The 19,245-nt window shown below is 36.0% G+C and overlaps 1 protein-coding gene across 10 annotated transcripts in view; it reads left to right on the top strand.

The window, feature by feature from the left end:
- The first annotated feature begins 1,069 nt into the window (after positions 1-1,069).
- BMP5 (bone morphogenetic protein 5) overlaps positions 1,070-19,245 on the top strand; it is a 56,781-nt gene continuing 38,605 nt past the window's right edge. For 5 of the 10 annotated variants that reach the window (XR_014953614.1, XR_014953613.1, XM_085574674.1 and 2 more), the window contains exons 1-2: positions 1,070-2,339; positions 4,092-4,142. Coding sequence is in view for 8 of the 10 variants with exons in the window: in XM_085574674.1 (XP_085430800.1) it covers positions 1,856-2,339; positions 4,092-4,142 (535 nt within the window). In the remaining 2 variants the exon portion in view is untranslated. The remainder of the gene's footprint in view (positions 2,340-4,091; positions 4,143-19,245) is intronic. The other 5 variants (XM_085574671.1, XM_085574669.1, XM_085574672.1 and 2 more) reach the window with 5 other exon arrangements.

Genomic DNA, 19,245 nt, shown 5'->3' with positions numbered 1-19,245 from the left:
TGTTTGTGCTTCATATATTAGATAAATTGTTCCTGGCTTCTTAGGGTGTGAGTATACTAGCTGTCACACTCCCAAGTTTACTCAAGGACTGTGTGATTTGCTGAGTAGGTGTCATGTAAAGGAAAACCCAAAGCAATGGATTTTATGTAGCTAGTTTTTTTCCCTAATTTCATGTTGACAAAAATCCTTTTTTTGTCCCTTTTTCCTACCCGTCATCAAAGTAAAGTCTCCTCAAGACTAAAGGCAAATTTTAGCAGCAAGGAAAATGACCACCAATAATATAAGTAGTATGAAATAATCTAATATTCTAATAATCTAAGCAGTATGAAATTTAACACGGTGATTTTGAGAAAGTGAGAGGAAAATACCAGTTACCTGTTGTCAAAAAATTCTACACTGAACCTTAACTTCAGGGGAAGCAGCTTTAAAATCTATTTAATATTCTTATTTCTTCAGTGAAACTAAAGTTAATAACAGGCTGTGGGATTAAATTTTAACTTTATACATTTACTGGGAAAAGTAGTATAGCAATTTATGAGTAAAAATGTATTTTGAATAAATTATCATTGCAAATTAGAGGTTATGAAAGTTGTGACTATAACCATATTAGTTGTGCACCATTTGAAATCTTGCTTGCTGAATAAATTTGTTTTCATTCAGATTGCATTCCCAACATTTTTAGAAAAGAGTAAATCAAGCCTCATTTGAGGCTTGATTTCCCTACAGAGTTTTTTCAAAAGATCACCTTTGTTTGATAAACTGGCCTAAAACAGAAACTTTTCTTGAATTAGTGAGATGTTATAGTCTGTTGTGAGAGTTTCCTACTCAAGTTTATTAAACCATAGTCTCATAAGGAGACTCACAAGAGCTTCCATATTATGCCATCTATATATCCAAAAATTGTTACAGTTAAAATTGATTGTGCAATCTATTACCAAAAACACAGCCATTAGCCCAGATTAGGTATATTACTGTAAATTGGAGAGACCGGGGGAGAGGTTTAAAGCTCTATCTGGCAAGAGAAGGGTTAAGGACTTTTTTGCTATACCCGTTTCAAATTACAATGAGAAGCCTCTTCTTTCCCAGCAGGGTTGTGCTTACATTAGTCTTTAGATCTCTCTTGAAGAGAGCTGTTATATTTGTGCCTGCTACAGTTGGAAATAACAGTTCAGAAGCTGAAAAGGGTTGAATGGATTTACAGAAGGTTATTTTTTGCAAGTAAATTTATGGCAACACATTAATTTGATTAGTACATGCTTTAGAATTACTTTACACTCAAGAGATTCAAAAGATGTTAAAGTTATCTCCAGGCTGCTGGACAAATATGTGTTACACCTCCAAGGTACAGATCAAGACAAATCTGTGACTCAGGATTTTATCTTGGGAAGAGCGCAAGGTGTACGAAGAACTCAGAATAACGAGGGAAGATTACTCTGGGAACTACAAAGTGTCAGAAGAACATCTCTTGCTAATACAGCTCCCCACCAAAGACCTGGTTATCTAAGGTTTATATAGGAATGCCTAGGTCAGCTGACAAAATACTGGTCTTCTGCTCCATAAATGCAGAAAAAACGATAACAACAGTGGAAAATTGGAAGTCTGAATTTCAGCTTTCTTAGAAATAACTGCAACCTGACACATTCCATAATATTGAAACAGGGTGGGGGGAGAGGAATCACCAAAGATGTTACGATGTTACGTTTAGAGATGACATTGACATGAAGAATAGGTAAATTTTGTTTTTCAACTACTGGGAAAGCAGACCTCATAGGAACTCAGAACAAGTAGGAGACAAGTTGTTTTTTGGTGTTGTTTTTTTTTTTTTTTTTTTTCCTTGTTCTTTTCCTTTTCAAAGATGAACCTAACTGCGCTCAAAGCTTTCCTGGGCTTGCTCTGGAATTGCTGGGTTCTGGTGGGTCACGCACAGGGAGGTTTAGGAGACAATCATGTCCATTCGAGTTTTATTTACAGGAGGCTGCGGAACCATGAAAGAAGGGAGATTCAGAGAGAGATTCTCTCTATCCTGGGTTTACCTCACAGACCCAGACCATTTTCACCAGGAAAGCAGGCTTCTTCTGCACCCCTCTTCATGCTGGACCTGTATAATGCCATGACAAATGAAGAGGATTCTGAGGAGCTGGAGTATTCACTAAAGGGATCAATGGCAGGGGAGAGCAGAGGGATACGGAAAGGATACCCTGCCTCTCCAAATGGATATTCGCGGAGAATACAATTATCTCGCATGACCCCCCTGACCACACAGAATCCTCCCTTAGCCAGCCTGCACGACACCAACTTTCTGAATGATGCTGACATGGTCATGAGCTTTGTCAATTTAGGTATGTGGAAATATTTTTTGTTTTTGCTCTCTCTGACAAAATGTTAGCCTGATCTTGTGAAAGGCAAACCTCTCGGCCGAACTGTAACCTGTTCTTATAGCAGCAGGATTGAGCCCGGGCTGCTGTGCCACTGGTAAAAGAAAAATCATACGGATGGTAAAGTAGCTACATTGTAGGTGGCCATGGAAAAAGATTTTTCTCACTGTTTATATAAAGTCAGTTTCTATAACTTCCCTCTGCTGGCTTCTGTTTTCTTTCTTTCATTGATGTAATGAAAATTCTAGCCTTAGGCCAACTAACTCCTTTTTTTTTTTAAATCTCTAAAAATCAAACACTTATGCCTATTGCTCAGTTATTTCCCTCAGTGTTTTCCTTAAAGCTTACACATGAACAAACATCAGTTGTTAATATTTTAAAGCCTAGAAAGGTATGAAAAGGAAAAAGTTAAACCATTAAAAAAAAATCTTAGGTTATTTAGTGGGGCTTTTTTCTGTTGTTAAGAGTCAGAGTTTTATTATCTTTTTAGTTGAATGGCTGGATTTTAAATAATCTGTTGCTGTTCCTTTGTTATTTCTATTTAATAACAACAGGCTGTGTTTTATTATACTGCTATGGTGCTCAAAATCTACAATGGTTCTTATTTTCTCTGTCATAAATAAATTAGATGACAAGTAGAGTATTAAACACCAGAAACATGCAAGCAAAGAATTCTTTTGAAAATTATATAAATTCAGATACAAAACCTGATAAAACTAAATTATATTGGCTTCTGAGTGTAATAAACATGCTTGCCAGTTACTTTGTAGGAGAAAAAAACAGTTACAGATTTCTTTACTAAAGCGCAACTTAAATGTAATCTAGAAAGCTGCAAATAATTCAACAAATCCATTTAGTATTTTTATAAGTACTTGAAATGCTGCAGGACTCATAAATTTGATTAAAAATCCGCTTCTCATTGGACCAGAATTGCAAGAGATTTAACTGAAATCTTGAAGTTTCACAAAAAGGTGCACAAGTTCTGATGAACTATTGTTTTCCAGGGTAATACTTTTTGTAGAAACTTTTCAACAGCATCACATGTCCCAAAATACCTTCATTTTATCTAACATATTCTGCATTTTTTATGTCTACCAGGTTTTTAGTAAATACTAATATTCCATATACTAAAATTCTAGGAAAGAAACATTCTAGAGTTTATTTGCCATAATAATGAAATCACTTTTCATCAGTTATTTGGCTGACAAGGAGGTGTTCAAGTCTGAGATCTTTTTCCTTAAGAGTAACAGATGCCCACACCTCTAAATATATTTGTTTTTTGTTTTTGCTCTGGAAACAGCAGGTTAGAAAAGAAATGGAATCTGTTTTTTGAATGTGCATTCCTTATCATTAAGAAACAGTTATATACTGCCTATTTATTACTTTTAAATTAACACTGGGTGCCTTGATTTACCCAGAGCATCTGGTGTCAGCTGAATTTAAAATAGCAAAATTATACAGAAAAATCAGAAATGCTCTTAGCATTAGTCAAGGCACTGATCCTGCAAAAATTTTCCTTGTGTGTCCTGAGAAGTACCCTCTGTAAATATATCAGGGACCATTCCATCAGCATCCCTGAGCACTATTTACATGGGACCTAGCCTTTGATTTCAGAAATGTCTTTGATTACAAAAGAATTCTTGCAGTGAATGAGTAGATGTCTTTGAAGTTTCAGAGTCAGATATGTCCTAAGCTGATCCTACTGTGCTTTCACAGACAAAAACTTCTCCGGAAGAACTCAAGTTTCCATTGAGTGTCTTACCTTCGGTAGGAATTTTCTATTTGTCTTATTTTGTTGGGATGCCAGTGCTGTCTTAAGAAAGTAATTCTGAGAAGCTAAAGCTTATCTTATGTTTCAAAACTATGAAAACTGGGGCTGAGAAGCTGTAGTTTTCTAGTGATTAATATTAATAGACAGCATTAACTTACAACAAAATACTGTGTGAATATCAGGTTTGATTTGACATCTGTAAAATTAAAATATGTCTCAGCTCTAAGTTAGTTTACATCCTAATTCACTTTAAATACCCTTCCATACAAGTTGGATATTGAGTTATATCACACATTCCATAGTGTAAAATGCATAAAAAATATTGATGACCAATATAGATTAGCTTCAACATTTTTATTAAACAATCCTATGTTTCAGTATAATTAACATAAAAATGAAATAAATCATGGAAACAAGTAGCCATTTTATATGATTTATGCAGTATGAGATTGTGACAGATGAGGGCAAGCTCTTTTAATGGAGAATGGGGAAAAATATGCAGTGATAAGTGAATGCTAATGCTGTACCTTAAAATCAATAAATGCTGATGCAGAACAGTAATAACTCAAATGGATTTAGAATTGAAGCCCCAGACAACTTGCATCAAAGAAATCTGCTCTGAAAATAGTATTGACCATGTTCATACTTACACACCATTAATTACAAAATGTGTAATTAAAAAACTTTATTAATCATCATGATATTTTAAATTGAAACTTTTTTATATAATTGTACCAGTTATAACAATTTAAGACATATATATTGAAACAAGAAATATGTAGCTGAGATGTTGGATAGAAATTATTAAGCATAAGAATTGAAAAGACTGAAAAAAATTAAAAAGTAAAGGAAAAATAGAAAAGCAAATAATTTTATATTAAAGAATAAAAATTTAAACACATATTCTAACTTTGATTAAAACCCCAACCTGTCGGAGCTGCAAATGACTCACTTTCAAAAACAAATTTAGAAAATAATTACCAAGGGAACTGCAATCATAATTCGGTCAAGCAACTGGGGAGAAAAATAAGAATGCATTTACTTCTCCTGAAGTTAAAATTGTAAACACCTGCTCTTTCTACTGGAATTTATATCAGAATTTCCATCTCTTTCATTCTTGAAAGATACAACAAGACAGAGACTTTGTCTTGTCTTGTGTTTTGTATAAGACTGTGCATGTTGGCAACTCGCCATAAATATTGATGAGTGTAACAGAGGAGTTAACTGGGTTTGGTCCAGCAGTCAAAGAATAAATCCTCCACTAAACACACTGGGGTTTTCAAAGATCTGATTATATCACCTTCAAATTCAGAACTTTGCTTTCCTGACTGGGTGTTTTTTATCCTATTGTAATATTTTATTGTATTATTGCAAAACCCCGACTCTTTAGTGTTCTGGCATCTTCTTTTTTGGCTGGTCTCCCAAAACAACATATATAGGATACCCTGTTCCACAGAGAACAGGCAAATAATACTTATGAAATCCAACTCACCTTTTGCTCACTCAAAATTTAGTTAGGGAAAGACTTTTTAAAGATAAATGTTAGTGTTTCCACTCTTCACCTTCTACAAAAAGAGGGGGATTGAATAAAATAGATCTACATGGATGAGGTTTGGAAAAATAGCAGCCCTTTTGTAAAATACATTTAAACATTTCAAATACTGATTTTTCCATTATCATCAAAGTGATCATTAAATCCATTATACTTAGTTGTTTCTTCTCATGCCATTCAAATGCTCTGTATTTTCTTTTTTTTTTTTAAATATGTCTATTAATTTTTCTCCTAACAGATTTTTCATTTGCTAAGCTAGTCCGTTTGCTTTCTTCACATTTTCCTGTTAATTGATATGAACCTTCCATAAAATGGGAGCTATATATCTGCTTTTGTGGTTTTCTGTTTTCTTTTTTGGCATATAAAATTAATTTCAAAAACTTTAATGTGAAGATCACAATAAAATTTGTGACCCCTGATGTACATGTGCTAAGAAGGATACAGTAATTACTGAGATTTTTAAAATAACCAGTACACCCATTGTCTTCTTCACAGACAATGTGAATGATTCCACAATCTTAAAATAATTTTGAAACCGCACGTGCTGTGTTCAGTTCTTAAACCAGACACTGAGATCAATGAAAATTTTGTCTGAGGCACAGAGGACTGTTCATATTTCTCCAGCTTCTCTATCCCAACTTTGAACACTGTTTTATAGATTATATGCTTCTTTAAAATCTGAATCATTAAGTAAATACATAAATTCAAAAGATTTATAGTCCATTGTGTTCATTGGAGAATGCTAACATGGTATAGAACAAATTTAACAGCTACTTTGAGAAACCTATAGTACATCACTCCATGCCACATACCTGTAAAGATATATTTTTTGTTACACACAAAAAAGAAAGGATTCCTTACTGCAATTAGACCTTGAGCATAACTAGTAGCTCATTTCTTAAATTAAACTAATTCAGTTTCTACAACCTTCCAGTCACAGCTAACATATCATCAGCAAGGAATATGGAGTGTTAAGCTATAAAATGCCAGGAGCTGAGGAAGGAGTTTGAGGATACATGCAAAACGGCCTCAGGATCATTAACTTCTCTCCTAAAGCTCAAGAATGAGCACATTTTCTTTCTTTTCCACAGGTTTTCAGATGTTACTGTCTTAATTTTAACTGTACATGAATTTCTCTGGCTGTGGTACAGTTTTAGTATATAAACACAGGCTTCTAATGAAAATATTGACACAGCCTTAGCTGAAGTGATGGAAGGAGCACTATTATGTTGCCTTGAACAGAGGGATGCTATTGCAGAGATAAAACTTGTTAAATTACAAATGGACCCCATGTCTTTAATTGTGGAATTGGATCAATACAGAGAAAAAATGAGAAAACATTTATGAAGCTTTTATTCAATGGAACCCCCAAGTCAATAAGGTGTTGTTTTTCACTCTTTTACATAACATTTAGAGCAAATTGGAACAAGGAGGTCTCACTTAATTTTCATCCGAAGTAGACATCACTTGACATCTTGAAATTCTAGGACATTTTTCTTCCCTATGATCAAATTGAATATTAAGACAATGTTTTGCAAAATACTTTTGTTTGTATCTAGAATGAAAAGACTTTACTCATAGGATGACATGAGCTAAAAATCCTCATCCAATACTTACAATTCATTAGAGTTTTAACCAATTTTTGTGCAATGGCAGAGCAAGTTTTTGGATATTGCTTTTAATTTTTAGAAAGAAATATTCTCCATATCCCTTTTCTGAATTACACTACATTTGTTGTTTTATATTGAAATACTTTATATTTCCTTTGAAATCTCTCAAGTTACACGAATCTTAAGAACTATATAGCTCTACCTCAAAATAGGTTTGTGTGATCCATAAATATCATCTAACAAAATAATGTTTTTATAACTGTCAATTAATTTTTTTGCCAAAGTTAACACTTTAAATCCAAGTAAATTGTTGTATCTACCCAGCCAAAAAAATGTCAAGCTCTCCATTAACTGGGGTATAAAACTGTCTGACTCTCCTTGCCGACAGGTTTGAAAGAATTTGCAGATAACTGAAGAGAAACTGATTTAGCAGATGGTTAGACGTGCATGGTGAAAAGCTATATATATGTATGGATATATAAAAATATCTATTATTATTAATATTATTCCCATTGGGAAGAACGGCTAACCCGGTTCCGCTTCTTTAGAAAGTATTCCTTTCCAGACTAAACACAGACTTTGGGTGGGGTTTTGGGGATTGTATGTATTGTACAGTGCATATTTTCCCAGGAAAACACAATCTGGCAGTGACTCTGGCTAACCATGAAAGAGAAAGAGGCAGGCTTGTAGAGACATCTCTGTGTGGAGAGTATTAGGGGAGGAATCCTGCCATGGATTGGATGGACAGCATCTTGGTTCTCCCTAAACTCTGGGTTGTTTTCTAACATAATTGGACAACTTTGGCATCTATGTCATCTCCCACACTTATTGCTCCTGTTAATATTTTCTCTGAGTGTAAAATTATGCAAAGAATTTTATTGTGGCTACCTGCCTACTTACTGCCTGAGTTATGGAGGTAATTATGACAGGGGCAGCTCCTTTCTCTTTTCTTTTTAGCCATGGCAGTTCCTTTCAGCTTGCTTTCATAGGCCGACAAACTAATAGAATTTGGAAAAAAATGATTGATTGCAGTCTGATCATTCTAGGTGTCGTCTGGTGTTTCCACATAGCTGAGAATGAACAGTTTATGAAGTGCCAATTGCAGCCTCCAGCTAAAGAAAGGCTCCCCAGGGCTTCAGGAGAGCTCTGGCTGCTACCAGACTTTATAATTATTTCCCACACTTTTCCCTATCCTCTCCTCCTTGTCCTTTCCCTTGTCTCTAACCCCTGCTGCCTAGGCAGGGTCACTGAACTTTAGTTTTATGTCAGTGGCATTTGACTGTAGAAAGGATTAAAGGCTGAGAAGTGGTGAGTCCAGGCAACAGCACAGGAGATGGAGAGGGAAGGAATGAGAGCAGGCAGGACAGAAAAGCGGCAAGGCACAGGTTGGGCTTTAGAAGGAGGACATCCCTCTTCTCAGTAGGAAGCATCCAGTGTGCAGGGCTGGATACAGACCTGCTGGATATGGGAAAGATTTGCAATAGAGAAACAGCATCTGCAGGAATCGCTGGAAGATTTAGTCCTGCTCCTCTGTGCCTCACATGGAGCATGATGTTGCAGCACTAGAGCATTTCCCATGCTAGTAGGATTGCAAAAGTGGAAGTTTGTCACGGTAGGGACAAGGTGAATACAGATGGAGAAAGAGCAAAGAGCATGATAAAGAGAGATAATGTACAAATGAGAAGCAAAATTAGGGCAAGTGTAGGTTTCTTCTCTGAGTAAGCCTTGAAGGCAAAGGGAGCACTTTTGAATCCCGTGTGGTAGAGCAGCTACCTCATACTCCCCAGGCACTTGGCTTCCCGGGCAAACCTTTTCATCCTTGCAAAACCAAATGCAGCTCCCCCCACCCTTCGGTATGCGTGTGCCGGGAGTACACAGACGGGCTACTAACGTTTGCAGCCGTAAATAACTTAGAAGCTGCTTTTAAAAACCACAGGTTAAAGGATGAGGGCTGCCATGACGCACACAGAGGTTGAGATCAGAGGAGTAGCTAAGAGGGGTCAGGAGAAACAATGAATCCCCTTGTTCTGAGTCATATTTATGAGCACTCCATTGCACCTAAAGTTCATATTTATTGGCTAGGCCATGGGGTTTCCCCATTTGCTCATCTCTTAAAATAACACCCTGGTTAAAATTTCCTATAAAACACAGAAATGCTACATCAGGCAGAACTTGTCAACCCTGAAAACTACATTATTTAAGTTTGTGGGTGGGGTACACCAAGCAAGAGCTGGTTTGTGTTTTGTACTGAATTATGATTTTTTTTTTCTATACAAAACATGACTGTAATAAAAGTAGAAAAGAAAAGATTTTGTAGCTCAGCTTTCCACTTGGAAATTTCCCAGTTATTGAGAGGTGCTCCAAGAGGTGAATTTTGGTGTTTAGTTCCCAGATCTTTTTGAGCAATTATTCTGGTGCAATAGGTCAAGAACCTGGCTTTATTAATCACTACTATAACACTTAATGCACATGTGGCACACGTGGTACCTTACCAAAATGTGGTTCTATTTTTTTTCCACTGTAATTCAAGACAAACTGAGGCAAAAATTATTAATGAATCGGAATCCAGAAAACTAACCAGGATAGCTAGTGCTGATTAATGATATATATCTGTAGCTAATAAGCAGTGACTTTGCAGAAGCAAAATTCCACATATTTCTATTCTTCAAGGAGAATCACGATCAGGAAGAAATTTGAACAGCCAAAATTTCTGTAAAGTTTATCTTTATGTGATTTAACAATATTACTTATTCAGACTCCATGAACCTTTAGGTCTTTTCCAACTTTGATGATTCTGTCATTATATCCCTTTGTTGACTGGGTCAATTAAATGAAATTGTTGTTGTTTTAATCCCAGGTATTTGACTGTAGTCAAATTAATGAAGTAAAATTCATATGATCTGGTAAAGATGTACCTCTACTCCAGAATAATTGTAAATTAAGAGCAATTTGGCTAGGCATATCCATTTCAAACATTTAGTATTTAAAAATGGAGGGGAAATATGCATGGGGTATCCAGCTATAAGATACTGCAAAATTAATTCAAAAATTCATTTTATTGGACTTTTTGAATTGTGAGTGGCATAATTTTTGGTTGTAGAGGTGTTAAATTCTGTTCTGACAAAGAAGAAAATTCGGGAAATATATATGTATTAAACGTAAAATATGTTTTGTCCTAGGCCTTAGAACAAGAAGGAGCAAGGACACTGTATGAGCAGGGAATCTGATTCTGGAGCAGTGGGCAGATGGTATCTGGTGCCTAGAGCCATGGGATTCTGGTAGCACAGTTTTCAAAAACAGTAACTGAGAAATTGAAAGAGTGGGAGAACAGTAGTGTGGATGATCACTGTGGGAGCAAGTCCAAGCCCAGTGTATAATCCCATAACAGCTGCAGTCTTTGGGGTGATTTATGATGGTGGAGATCCAGTAGGAACATAGCTCTGGGAAGGTTGTTCCCAAGGTTAGCTCAGCTGGAATATTTGTCAAAAAGTACAAGCCATAACATGCCAGTGATCCTAAAGGTTAATCTGCTGCTCCTGACCAAGTTACCTTGCCGCCTCATACATGAAAATTAAACGTATGCAAAGATTTTGCAATGAGTCAGTCTCATCCCCAGCTGAGTCAGTGAGTGAAATATCAGAGCAACCTAATAGGAAAATCCTGAAGAGCCTTGGATAGAGAATGAAAACAGTGTGCCTCTGTTTTTCAGTCCATAAAATGAGGATAGGCACACACTCCTGTGTTCATTTTCTCTTCTGTGCATTGTCATTCTTTGAAGTTGCAGAGGACTGTTACAGCTTTCTGCTTGTGTTTTACTCTGGCTGAGTACTCTGTAAAATTCTTTGCTTCTAAAAGTCTCACAACACCTTGCATTTCATCATGGCGATCTCAAATTTTATTTTAGAAAGAGCTGAAAAAGGCTCTTCTATAAGGGCTACAAGTTTGCTGTTCTTCAAACACAGTTTACAAAATAATTAAAAAGAAAAAGAGGCACCAAACCTGAGTTTTGTGTGTAATGAAGAGAGGCAGTGTGGCTAGCTTAGCTCTTGTTCTCAGAATATAGGTTTGTGTGTCTCTGAGTCATGCGTGCATGCATATCAGTCTGTGTGCATGGCTATGTGTATGTAATATAGAAAGCATGTAAATCTCTTCAGTTTTAGTCACTGGAATTTTTTCCCCCTTAAATCATAATATTCTTTCCCATCAATACTATGTGGCTTTAACAGCCCTGACCTTTCAAGCTGCCTGTTTGGACCAGTGTTTATCAGATGACCATTTGACCTCCTTGTTAATTGTACTTAATTACATCCTGTTGTAACATTTTGAAATAAGGGGGCGAGTTTATGGATCTGCTCCAGAGAACTGAAGACTAAAGCAGCAGCAGAATTCAGTGGTATGAGGGGCTGAGTAATCTTGTGCTGAGGCTATTAGAGTTGTGGCTTGTCTAGTCAATGGCAAAATTAGATCCTTAAACCAGTCCTTTTCCATTTAGGATCGTTGGTACTTCTGTGAATAAAATCACAGTTTTTTTTGTTCTGAGAAGGGCTTCTCCCCTCTGACTAACTGCTTGGATGTTTCTCCAAAGAGATCAAGAAAGGAGCGAGATATCAACAGTACTGCAAGGACTGAAGTTCACATCTGATGGTATAAAAGACAGTAGCCTCTGGTTCCACAAATGATATCTCTGTAGTTTTCCAAAATTTCAGTTTCTTACTTCCATAGAATTGACAGTTCCCACGAGTTTTTTTGAGACTTACATAATATTTGCTATGAGATTTTTTTGTGCGTTATGATTTATGGGTACATCCAAGGTTTCATGAAAGATCAGCAAGTATTCCCTGCAGCTGCAGAAAAACAAAAATGAATGCAAATCAACATACAGAAAGAGCTGCAGTTTTTGAAAATGGTCACTCTAAAGGCTCAGAAAGCAACTTCAAGCACTTTTTATTTTACAATGATTTTCATATAGTTGACAGCTTTTGAAACACATGTCAATGATCATATCACTTTTCTACTCACTAGTGATGATATATATATGTCCTTTTCTGCTGTTTTTCCACAGCTTACTTTCCACAAATTTGTAGTAAACTCGATTTCCTAAAATACATTAAGGAAAAAGAATAGAAGCTACAAAATTGCCATTACCAGGTGAAAATCTAGTCCTAAAATTTTAAGGCAAGGCAAAAGAATGCATCTTCAATTTAGTTTTATTATAACAGTGATCAATAGACTTTTTACAGAATGAAGTGCTATAAAGAATTAATTGTTTGTAGTGGTTAACTGCACATCATTATGTCATTATTGCAATGGTTTATCATCCAGCATGAGTCAAATTCTAGATAAAAAAGGTAAGTTATTTAGGGCTGTGCTGTGAGCTCTGGCTGATGCAGTACTGCCCATGGTTGTCACTGTGGACTGAACACTATTGTGAAAGCTAAAACTCTACTGTCTTTCATGTAACAAAGTTTAAACTATAGTTCAATTATACACAATTGCTTTTGCATAGTTAAATGGTTTCTAGTGTATTGATTTAAATTACAAGCTTATATGATTAAAAATAAAACACAGAATTTGCTGGATGCAATAGCAAGGTATTAAAAAGATCGTAATTTTTAAATACCCCTGGGTATTAAACAATAGAAAATATACCTGAAAACATACAGTTAAATATGATGACATTCAGGAAGGGCTGATTTATTTTTCAGACTTTTGAGAGGCAGTATAATGTGACACTATACAGTATTGTATATCACAGTAACTTAAAATTACATATTATTTCAGAAAAAAGTTTTCTCTTTTCTTTAATTCTTTGGTTATCTCCTATATTATATCCTATAGCTATCAACTATGTTTCTTCAAAAGGTAATTTTTTTCATCACTTCTTAAACTATCGTATTAATAATCATGTTTAATGAGACTGTATATACTAAGGGGATCACATTTACAAGGAAAACATTTTTAAATATATCAAATTTTTAATTTAAGTAAGTATATCTCAAATATATTTATAATTTTATAAAATATCTGTACACAAATATTTTTCTATAGAAATACAGATATGTGTTAATGCAAAATACAGAGGCAATTAATGCTGTGGAGTAAATTCTAAGACACAGATCACAGAATATTCTGAGTTGAAAGAGACTCAGAAGAATCAAATGCAACTCCTAAGTGAACGGCCCATATGGGATTTAACCCCCTGCCTTGGTCATATCAGCACCATACTCTGGCCAACTGAGCTGATCTTAAGGTCGATAGTTCAAGTTCATGCTCAGAATGCAATTCATTAACTCAGAAGAGACTAATGTCATTAAGATGAACAGCATATTGCCACTATTTTGATTGCCCAGCAATTGTGTTCTGCTTTCTCCATATTTGTATGTATTCCTTATAACTGCAAAATACAAAAGATGTGCTTATTAGCATGGGAGACCTTGTCTAAAGCTGTTCATTGCTCAGCTGGAGCCAGGAACACTCATGAACTGAAATCTTGGCTCCATGGGCCCAGCTGCCAAGCAAATTATGACCCGTTCATGCTGTGTTTACATTGCCATCTGCTGCTGTACAGTAATGAAGCTACTTTTATTAAAATATCACATTAACATTGCATTATTATATCAGTGAGATTTATCACAACCTATCATGCTGTTTCTCCTTGTCTGCAGGTAAGGATCATGTTTTCATCAAAATGGGAATGAAAGCATGTCTCCAAAAGATGCTTCCAGATTGACAAATGGGGTTTTTTACTTGATAAAAAAACTAAGTCTATCCCCAAAGATTATAGCAGTTGTCACTTCTAAACCTAGTGGAAACACAGGTTTAGCACAAGCTTGGGCAAAGGTTGATCCGCTCCTGCAATATACATATGAAATATGCTTAGTAGTGTTGTAGCAAAAAAGATTGCAGGTCAGGTTCCCACTACCTGCTCATTCTTACCTTCTGTTCAGAAAGACACACAAGTTTTGTCTGGGCCACATCAGCTCAGCAGAGTGCAAGCTCCAGGAGACCACCTTTGCTGTTCCAGAGAAGTGTTGCACCTATAGCATGATTGTAGATACCTCTACTATCAGCTCAGTTATTGTGTTTGTAAGTAACTGTGTGAGGAATATGAGAAATGCAGTCCCAGGTGGAATAACACTAAAAATGCAGAAATATTACAAGCATGTTCACAGTCCTGGACAGCCAGCTCTAGGTGGCTGTGCCTGAGCCAGGAGCAGGTGACCTCCTCAAGTACCCTCCAACCATAGGCTCTCTGTGACTCTCTGACAGAGTAGCTAAAAGGAAAGGGGACCTTACTCTTGTCTTATGCATTGACATCAATCATTGGGTCTTTTTTGGATGGGTGTGACGATCTTGCATCATACTGTTGGATGAAGAGTACTGTATGCTCAAAATGTCATACTTTCTACTTTGGAAATCAAGTTTCTTGCTTGTTATGTCATTTTGAGCCTTCTGTATCTCTGTCCCCAAGTCTGTCCAAAAGAACCTACATGAGGGAACACAACCTACTGTCGTGTTACCTGCTGTTAATCTGAGCTCTTCACATTGTTTGTGAAGATTATTTTTCCTTTCCTTTGGCAGTGCAGGTGTAATGCTGGATGACCAACCTAGAGGTATTTTATTCACTAACCATCAGTGAGTTTCTTCCCAGAAAGGGGGTCAAAATGATAATTAACTTTGGTTAATTTTAAACTTCTTTCAGGGAAATATAAAATCCATTTTTTTTCCTTCTTTTTGAGGGGATTTATTCCATATGGGGGTGAAATGATCTCTCTGAGAATAAATCATGGCCAGATTAGACTGACAGAGCTACAGAGGAGAGGATACATTTTGTATCCATATTAACAAGCTGTTAAAACCACAGTCATATCCCAAACTGACTATTAAAACTTGCTGTCTGAAAGTGCCATTCCTCACCACCCCTGGCCAGCCTCCTGTCTGCTCTTCCTCCTCATCTTCCTCCTGTTTTCTTCCAGTGTAATGTCTGTGAGGGGCTGCTCCTGCTGTGCTTCTGGCCCCAGTGCTCTGTTTCTCAGCACCACTACTTAGGCTTTCCTAGCTGGGTCCTTGGTGTTGGAAAACAGCAAGAGTGTGCAGGACAAACCTGCAAAATATGGGCAAACAGATTAGAAAAGATGAAGCTTAGACTCCTTACATTTTTAATAGTAAGGTGATGACTTAGTATAGTGATTAGCCCAGTATACATTTGTGAAACCGCAGTATAAATCAGAGGACTTCTGATTTTATTTGAGACAAGCTAACATAATAACTAACTGCACGGCCTGTGAGCAGTTATTTTTTGCAATTGTATTTAATATCCTGTCTATAATATAGTCTAGCAAATTTTTTTGATTTCTTATAGTAAAGAAACCTTTTACTCTCTAAATCAGATGTTCTTGAGAGCTTCCTTCCTTATCCTTGTTACAAGCTGGACTGTTTTTATGGAATGTTTGGTCAGTATTAATGAGTATGGGTAATATTAAAGGACTCAGATGTGAGCACAGAGTAAGCAGAAAATATTGCCTACCCAGTCATTTCTAGTTTAGAGTTCAGACACATCTTCCATGGAAGCATTTTTAACAAATTCCACAGCAGAAAATAGATGGAATTTATCAGACAACATGCATGAATGCTAGATGGTAGAGTGACTTGCCACCTCTGTCTGGAAGTGAGCAGAGGGTTAACATGAGCAGAAACTAAGGAGATGTGAGAAGATAGAGTGCACTTTAATGTTTAGCTTTTCCTCCCCTGCCAGTTGCCCTATGATGATATATGCCCTTTCACCCTCCTCAGAAGTTATGTTCCATCTGTATACTTTTACAGTGTCAAAACAGTTATAATTTACACCTATTTTCTGACCATTGGATCCCAGAGGTATAACTTTTGTTTCTATTCAGTTGCAGCTGAACCCAAGAGGGATCTTTTTTTCTGTCATTTGTTAACCTTGAGGTTGTGTTGATCTGACATCCTGACTTTCACACACAGTCAGAAACCTGGCAATAATTGTTAGTTTTCTTTGTGATGATCTGTGATTATAGAAAAACAGAATTAAATGTGAGAAAAAATGGAAGTCTATTGACAGACAGTATTGAAATTTACTGGCTTTGCCAAAGGTGAGGCAAAATAGCCATCACTGAAAACAGCAGGCAAAATTAGCAACCTGAGGCTTGGTGGTGTAAGGATAAGCTAATTTATCTATGCATTAGCTCAGAACTATGTAATAGAGGGATCTTTGATGAGTTCTTTTTTTCCAACTAAAGATTTATTTATCACTGATGAAACTGAATGCAATCAGAAATCTTTAGATTAACATATGTGTTTGTGATTAGAGTGCCTTTGTAATACAGTATGTCTTAAAACAAGGTCCTTACTTATTAAAGATTAAATAGCACATATGTAGAGTTGTATCTTTTGTTGTGCTTTGTGCTACAGCTGAGCAACTGGAGCGAAAGATTTGCATTTGTCAGGTTGAAAGATACAGGGCACTATACTGTCAAAACCATCAGAAAAAGGAGACTTTGAGCAATCATGTTGCCGACTATCTGTTATGATAGGATTGTGATAGTACCCAAACTTAGACTCTCAAAGTTCTATTCACTTCTAAAACTCAATCTCTTTGCCTGGTTACTTCTCCTCTTGTTTTGGCCGGGTTCAAGGCAGCATAAGAAAAGCAGGGTGTTGCTTTCCCACTTATTTTGTATCAACAACTGAAAGCCTTCCAGCATTTAATTATCATTGGACCAGCTGCAGTGCAGCACTTGTTTTGACTTGTTGAGCAAGTGCATTTGACTTGGAAGAAGAGTAAATTGAATTAATAACACATGTTTAGCAATGAAATTTTTAACAAAACATTGGCTATTGAATGAAGACCAGCAATTTCATTAAAATTTCTGCTTCACTCCATATTTTAATATAAAGTAGCAAGAAGGTATCATGGGTAATCTTACAGTGTCCAGATCACCTGGGAGATTGTGTGTGAGAAAGCCAAGCCCAGTTATGCCTCTTTGATTGAGGCATTTCTTTAGGTATCTGCTTATAAAAGTTGTTGGCAGGCACTGTTACATGGTTTCTGGGAACTCTTTCCTTCTCATGGTGAATGCTGGAAGCTTTTAACTATTAACTGAGTTCTGATTCTTAAAATAATTAATGAAAAAAAACCCTTACCCTTTTACATATTCACTCATATTCTAGCATGGGTATATAACTTTCATTGTTTACCGGGTACTGTCTATCACTTACTAAAGTGCTAATATTGCATGCACATTTTGAGGGGATTAGAAAGTAGAAGTCACATAATTTGAAAGTCCACCTTGATAGTATTTTAGTATTTACACTATTTGTAGTTTCTGAAATGTGTGTTTTGTTAATTGGCAAGGATATATGAGATCTTATTGACTATAACAACAAAATGAAGAAATGAATATTTTTATAGTAGAACAGCACTCTCAAAAGATGTAATAATAAGTGCTTGACTAAAATACATTAATACATTCTAAAACCATATTTTTTATAAAATATGGAATATTGAAATGCATTTCTTTGAGGGTTAAAGAAAGAAAGCAAATAAGTGAAATATTTGCTTTGAAAAAAGACAGGCAATCAGTTTTTGTTGGTTTGATATTTTTTATTATGCTTTATCTTTTCCTTCTTGCTTTATATTGCCATTTTTGAAGGTTTTTTCATTGACTTTATTTTGATTTGAATTCCTATGCAATTTATAAAGTTCAGTAAGTCTGTTCAATTATAGAAGGGATGTTTAACTACTAAAAATTTGGATTCAATAAGTATTTCATTTATTAAAACTGTCACTAACTGCACAGTATTTCATCAAACAATTTTCAAACTGCCTCTAATTTTGGTAAACAAAATAGGAAAATGTTGCTCATTGATGTCAGTAGCTGACCTGAATATAAAGGATTTAGTGAAACAACTCTAAATTTAGAAGTGTATCTAACTTCTGCACATGACTGATCAAACTTTATTCTTTGTGTTTTGAAAAGAAAGTTTCATGTGAAAGTAATTTACATTATTATTTCAAAACCACATCTGTAAATATATAATTACTTTAAATACATAATAATAAGTGCAGAGAAACTCAAATAAAAAGTACTGCAATAAATCAGTTTTTAAGAAACAGAACTTTTGCAATGAAAAAAATTCTCCAGACTTGCCCTTTCTAATTAAGCAAAATCCCTGCTGATAAAGGAAACAGCTTTGCCCCAGTTGGAAGGGGATCTGAATGTAGATTAAGTTTCTGACAATGACTTTCATCTCTAAGATAGGGTATGTATGGAATGTAATTTTGGGGACTCCTATTTTCAACCTCTGCCTACATTTTTTATATAGAATCATTTATATTGAGATCATTGACTCCAAGTATTAAACGTTCACTGACAAGTCCACCACTTTGAGAGCTCCATTCTGCTCCCTGTAGCTGTCTTTAACCTCAGGGAGCTGGCACGCAGAGAACAAATGGCCCAGCTCTATTAAAGGGTGAGACAAAGAAGACATTAAGTACTGCAGCCTTTTCCCCATCCTTTGTCACTCTGTTTTTCCCCACATCCAATAGAATGGAGATTCTCCTTTGCACTCCATTTGTTACTGATATATTTACAATAACCTTTTCATTGTGTTTTAAGGCAGTGCCCAGATTACATAATAGTTGGGCTTTGGCTCTTCTTCTCATTTTCAGTCTGCATAACCTCATGCATCCTTTTAGTCCCTCTGATTTCCTGCCCCTTCTTCCAAAGTGCATATACTCCCTTTTTTTTTTTTTTTTTTTTCTGATTTCTAGCCAAAGCTCTTTGTTCAGGCAAGCAGCTCCTCTTCCCCATTGGCAGGTCTTTTGGCACATGGGGACAGCCTGCTCACAGTCTTTCAGATCTCTCTCGTAAAGGATGTCCATCCTTCCTGGACTCCTTTGTCCTTCAGGTCTGC

Source organism: Lonchura striata, chromosome 3 (assembly GCF_050655825.1).
Source record: "Lonchura striata isolate lonStrDom1 chromosome 3, ASM5065582v1, whole genome shotgun sequence".
NCBI classification, from domain to species: Eukaryota; Metazoa; Chordata; class Aves; order Passeriformes; family Estrildidae; genus Lonchura; species Lonchura striata.
The sequence above is the reverse complement of the archived record's forward strand: the minus strand, read 5'-3'. Positions and strand labels throughout refer to the sequence as shown.